General features: G+C 35.3%; 1 protein-coding gene across 1 annotated transcript; it reads right to left on the bottom strand.

Annotated features, from left to right (window-relative positions):
* Window positions 1-256: 256 nt before the first annotated feature.
* LOC143618251 (uncharacterized) lies at window positions 257-4,704 on the bottom strand. Its single transcript, XM_077090538.1, has 3 exons — window positions 4,424-4,704; window positions 4,101-4,339; window positions 257-795 (listed from the first exon to the last, which is right to left on the bottom strand). Exons 1-3 carry the CDS (start codon window positions 4,702-4,704, stop codon window positions 257-259), a joined length of 1,059 nt encoding a protein of 352 aa, XP_076946653.1.
* Between the last annotated feature and the right edge of the window lie 1,850 nt (window positions 4,705-6,554).

The following is a 6,554-nucleotide window of genomic DNA, read 5'->3' as shown; positions in this document are numbered from 1 at the left end:
AAAAATTCGGGTCAGTAGTTTGGTTTGGGTCGGGTCAAAGTCAAACAATAAAAAATTTTCGAGTCGGCGGGGTGGGGCGGGGCGGGTCAAACAATATAAAGTCTAAATAAATATTTTTTCTTCATTCATTCAAAAGACCGTTCTTACAAAAAAACCAAATACATGTTTTGTTAACAACAAAAGACCTAAAATACTTAAGACGATCTAAGAATGACATTGCAAGGAAGGGTGATTGGGTGACTACCTGGTAGAAGAATTACAAAGCAGCCCGACGACCTTTAAGATCTTTAAATTCATTGATTATGGACTCCGAATCAAATGTCTCAGCAATTTCTTTTTCTATGTAAATCACCAAACTATTCGCGAGATACTCGTCTGACATCTTATTGCGAAAATAATTCTTGAATATTTTCATTGCTGAAAATCCCCTTTCTGTTGTTGCTGTGGAAACTGGAAGTGTTAAGATTAACCGAATCAACCTGTCAACCCAATAGTACGTCTCACACTTCTGAGTGTCCACAAGATATTTGCATAGATCAGAAATACATGATACACCTCTTAGCTTGGTATTGTTTGTCATTTCAACATTAAAAACCACCAACTGATCTCGTAAATGAGTCCTCTCCGGCTCTGTAAAATCTTCAGGATAATACTTCTCAACAAGTAGACAAATCTCATCAACATTTATCTTTTTTGAATCCAAACTAGAACTAAGAGATAACAACTCAATCGTGTGGTCATTGCATCTACTATCCAACTCATGAAATTGTTTGTCAAATGTGGATGTAAAGACATCTACTCAATAATAATGTTCAAATGTAACATGGAGATCTTTTTTACAAGGCCGGTACCGAGTAGAAGTGTATGGAGCACTCATATACGGCATTTCTATTGTATACTTGTAAAACAAGTAACTTTTTCAAAAAATGAAACCCATCCAGTGTTTCTATAATCATTTAGACTAACCTTTGTTGATGAAACTAACTCTATGGCATTATGATTATCTTGGTTTTTCTTTTGTAATGCTTGAGAAAGTGTATCTATTCTTCCCAATACTTCCTTCATCAAGTGAAGAATAAACACAAACTCAAATGATTGCATGATCTGGTAAGCTGCATCGGCATCTCCACGTTCATCAAAAGTAGTATGAGATAAATTGTGACAATTGCAAATTTCGGGTTAACTCCGTTAACCAAACTCAGTTAAGTCCGTTAGTTCATCATAGTCCACATGCATGTCACGTGTCAAACATGAGTCTGTCTGCATGTCACGTGTCAAACATGAGTCTGTCCGAGTACGTTGGTGGTCTTATAAACACAACAATAATAAATGATTATCATTATTACATGCTAAGAGTCACATGTTAAATACTATATGCTAAGTTACATGTTATGAACGATAAGCTACATGATGCTACATGAAGTGTTATATGCTAAGTTATATGTTATGTATGCTAAGTTATATTACATGAAAGGTGGAATTATATGTGTAAGTATGTTGCAAATTATGAAGTGTTACATAAAACATTACATGCTAGTATATGCTAGACAAGTATGCTAGGATATTACATGTTACATGACACATTAGAACATATAAATAAAAGTTGTAACATGTCACATTATTTATAACATAAGTTGGAAAAATATATTTAATTATTTGACTTTTAATAAAACTAATTTTGGATGATAAAACAATATTTATAATATAAAAGACTTACCAAAATTAGGACCAAACCCCCTCCCCAAGCCAAGCCAATATGGCCGCCCCCCCCCCCCCCCATACACATTCACAAAAAAATATTTTCTAACCTAATTCTCTCATTCTCTCATCTCTTTCACACCCTCCTCCAATCTCTTCCTTGCAAAAGCTTGAATATTGATCTTGATCAATACAAGTGCAAGTGATCCAAGAGAGTAAGTGGTGTGTATTAATTTGTATTATTCTTTGTTTTGGTTCTTGAGAACCTAGTATCCAACAAGGGTGATGATCAATGAGGAATCCTTGTTCAATCAACAATTGAAAAGATTATGTTTTTGTAAAACTAGTGTCTTTTGTTGACTTGGGTGAAAACCCTAAAGTTGTATCTTTAAAAAAATATTCAATGACATCTTGATGGAGAGTATAAATCTTTGTTTTGATGTTTTCTAGAGGTTGGTTCATGGATTTGAATCCTAGGAATGTTAATTGGTGATTTGTTTGAGTGATTGTTATAAATCTGATTCTGATCAGATTCGTATTAGACTATTGTTTAGCTGATAAATCGATGATAACTTAATGTTTTTGGACGATTTATGATTCTATGATATACTACTTGGTGTCTAGTTTCTGTGGATATATGATTTGTAATTTTTGGAGATCGTTTGCTACGTTTTTATGATTTTATGAAATTGATTATCAAAACTGTTACGGGTCTCCTGAAATTACTTCTTACTATAAGTGTTATATCTTGACTATGGTAATTGATAATTGAGTGATTCCAAATCTGGAAGAATATTTAGGATGTTAGGAACATGCTCCAATTGGTCTCACATTATTTAGAGTTATATTGAATTTTTGGTGAATTTATACTTTTGATTGGTCACTGACAGACCTGATTGTGCACGGCTGTAGTATATGAATTTTCATGATTTTTGTATGCATGAGAAAATTAAATAAAAAATAGTTTTGAAATCCTAAGACACAGAGGTATTCTGTGTAAAATAATGAGAATTTATTGAGTTAGGGTGATATGCTAGAATCGTGCATCTTTGCTAGATTATAACTCACTATATGACTGCCAATTTGAAATTGCTTGATAAGTGTTGTCCAGGGCTATGAATCTTTGTTAAATGATTTGATGAGTTGCTAGGACACAAGTTTGACTTAGGAACCTTTTCGGTTTAACCAAAGGGGTTAGTCACGCTTGATCATTGAAATTGATACATGCTTGATGTTAGCCAATGTGTTAGATCATAAGCCACCAATGTGTCGTCGGGTCAACTCGGTCAAAGTTTTGGTCCTTGGTCCACAGGAGTCAAACCTTGGTCAAAGGTCAACATAGAAGTCATCTTTAGTCAAAGTCAACAAAATTCAAACTTTGGTCAAAAGTCTTTTTAAAAACAATGGGAGATTGTTGGATACTAGTGGTTCTAGGAACCATCCCACAAGTTACTTACGTACTTGCATTTTTAGGGTCTTAGCACGTGACGCATTTACTTCGGTCGGATTTGTGTAATACCCGAAGCACCAACAAGGTGAGTTTACGGCCCCACTTTTATACTTTTCCTTTGGGGGAGGAAACATGCAAAACTGTTTTACTTTACTTGCTCTAAATCTTTACACAACCGTTTGGTTGCTTATAACGTAGTGTTTCTTTGCCATGGAAAGTCCTCACAAACATCGGACCGTTAACTAAGGTTAGCTGGCGTGGTAAATTTAAATAGTACTATTGGGTTTGACAAACCCCACCCTGCATTATTCTCGACTGGAGGTCGAACGGAGTGTAACTTTGACCAAACATTGTTAAGTTTTGGCAATACTTGACTTGAGGCAATAACTAGTTAGCTTCGGTCGTGATGGAAACATAACACTATGCGGCAACGAGTTAACTAAGTGTAGTTAACCATGGGCCACTTTTATTTATAAATGTTTATGAACTGATAGAGCATAACTTACTTTGAAAACCTGTGAACTCACCAACCATATGTGTTGACTCTTTTTAGCATGTTTTCCTCAGGTCACTAGCAAGCACTTGGATTAGGATAACATTGCATGCATGGACTCGCATTGGTTTAAGTTTGAAAACATTTACTTGATATTGGTTTTGCACTTGTAGCGCCATGAATTATTTAAACTTGTTTTGGGAGATGGCTCCCGCACTTTGTTTAGCTTCCGCATTAGCACTTAAGTACTCTGAACATTTTATTTTGATTTGTTAAAACTTTTAAGACCATATAGATGTCGTTTGGTGTGATTAATGTGTTCGGATCCTGGTTTGTCACCCGCCTTACTGTAAAACTCCGTTAGTGGAAATTTGGGGGTGTGACATAAATCTTCAATTATTCCTCCGAGAACAACACGCGTGACAGAATACATGTTAAGCAAACTACAAATGGAGTTACAATGGGAACGCCAACGTGTATCACCCGCTCTTTGCAATGTCCCAACTTGATTTAGACCCGATCCCGATTTGATTTCACCCAATTCTAATAATCTTATAACCTCATCTTCCTGGGTAATTTGTAACTCATCATGACGCTTACTAGAAGCACAAACCACATTAATTATAGAAACCATTTGATTAAAGAAGTTGTGTACTATAATATTTTCCCTAGAAGCATAAACCAAGGCAAGTTGTAACCTATAAGCAAATCACAAAAACATAATAAGCATAAGAGTATTTAAATCAAACCGAAGAAAAAAAAGACAAAAATAAACAAGTAACCTGTGAGCAAAGCAGTGAACATAATATGCATAACGACAATCTTTACGAACACGTGCCTGTAATCCGTTCCATTCTCCTCTCATATTGCTAGCACCATCATAACGCTTACTAGATACTTGAATTGACCAACGGATTTTTTTAACATCAAACTCATAATGCAAAAGTTGTCTAAACAAACTTGTTTTTAAGGTTGCTGATAAAGTATCGTGAACATGAACCAAATCCAAGAACCTTTCTCGTATCATCCCTTTTGCATCCACAAATCTCAAAATGATTGCCATTTGCTCTTTTTTTGACTCGTCTCTTGACTCAACCATGACACAAAAGCCCGAATCCCCCACTTCATTACGAATATGCTTTCGAACTTTATTTGCAATGATACTAAGAATTTCTTTTTGAATATCACTTGAAGTATACTTTCAATTGTAAGGAGCATTCTCTAAAATAACCTTTGCCACTTCATCATTATAAGAAGCTAAAAGTTTTAGCAATTCAAGCAAATTACCTCGATTTTTAGACTTACAAGATTCATCATGTCCTCGTAAAGCACAAGCTTGAAATGTCAACCAACGAACTACATCAATTGTAGTTTTTAAACGTAAACGGTTCTTCCTTATTTCCTCTTCACTTAGCTTCAATAAACGACTATCAATGTGTGTTGTTTGGTTCAATAAATTTTGAGAGAATACCAAAGCATTTTTATGTTGTGAAGTTTTAAGATGCTTGAAAAAAGCACAATCTTTCCCGTTAACTTTTTTCCAATTATCAAATCCTTTAACTGTAAATGAATCGTAACCGTGACTCACGCTTGATTTATCACTAAATAGATAGCACAAAAAACAATACGAATGCGTTGTTGGAGAATACTCTAACCAATTTGGCCAAATTTTGAACCAGGCATATTGGAACCTACGAGTATGTTTCTTTGAACCTTTATCTTTATACTCGGTAAGATGTACCTGGTAAGCTCCTAAAGAAAGTTAAGCTCGTCTAACTTGTTCCCTTACATTAACCGAATGCTGCCACATTGGTACTCGTTTAGCCGGATCTCTTTCTAAATTGTTAAGATCCACTTCATCATTCATTGGTTGTGAATTTCTATTCTTTTCTTGTTGATTTTCGTTTTGAACCGCTTCATTAGTATTTGGCTCTGTTTGTGGAATTTCAGAATTAACCGCCTGGTTCGACTCACTTGTTGAAGCTTTGTGGCGTTTACTCTCTTGTCCACCATCATTTTTTTTGTAAAAAGAATGAATAGTTTTCGTCTTCTTCATGATATAACTCCTAACAAAACAACAATAATACGTTTTGGTTAAATTATAATACTATTTCCGACCCTAATTTAAACCAAATCAACCCTAAGTTCAAAAAAATACACCCTAATTATAAGTTTATAACCCAAATAAACTATTACCAGTTAAGATGACAGATGACTGATGGCGCTGATGGCGGCGGAACAGTGGAACACGACGCCGGCGCCCGGCAGCCGCTGAATGGCGCTGATGACTGATGAAGATGAAGGCGGCAATTGAAGATTGAAGATGGACTGATGGAGAATTGGAGATTGCCGGCAATTGAAACGTCGTCTTTTATTTTCATGTAACAGATTGTTTTTAACAATTTAGTTTAGTTACAATACAAGTCCTTAAAGTTTGGGAATTCTTTAATAAAAAAGCAATAACAAATAGATTTTATATAAAATAAAAACCAAACGTTGGGTTCTGATATAACAAAAATCAGTGGAACCACAAACCAATATTATTCTCTGTAAAAAGTATTTCGGGGGGGGGGGGGGGAGCTTAATACGTATAAAAAAATCCAGGGGGGCGGGCTCAATACCTATAAAAATTTTAGGCCGAAAACCAGAAAATATACACTACTAAGCGGAAAAACAGGAGGGGGGTGGGGGGCCACCCGGCCCCAATGATCCTGCGTCCCTGAAAGGCATCTAGCTTAATTTGCCATCCTTTGAGGGGTGGTGCATTGGCTAATAAGGTATTGACGAAATAGCTGATTCTCTTGAGTTTTTCCGGTAATTAATTAATAATTATTTTCAGTGAAAAATAAAATAAAACTCCGCCTAACTATATTTTATGAAATTATTATTGATTTGTTTATGTGACCTAAAATA

The sequence above is a fragment of the Bidens hawaiensis genome, unplaced genomic scaffold, assembly GCF_021521415.1.
Source record: "Bidens hawaiensis isolate Kalapana, Puna unplaced genomic scaffold, B.hawaiensis_p1.1 tig00066519_1, whole genome shotgun sequence".
Lineage (NCBI taxonomy): Eukaryota > Viridiplantae > Streptophyta > Magnoliopsida > Asterales > Asteraceae > Bidens > Bidens hawaiensis.
This window is presented reverse-complemented; position numbering and strand designations above follow the sequence as displayed.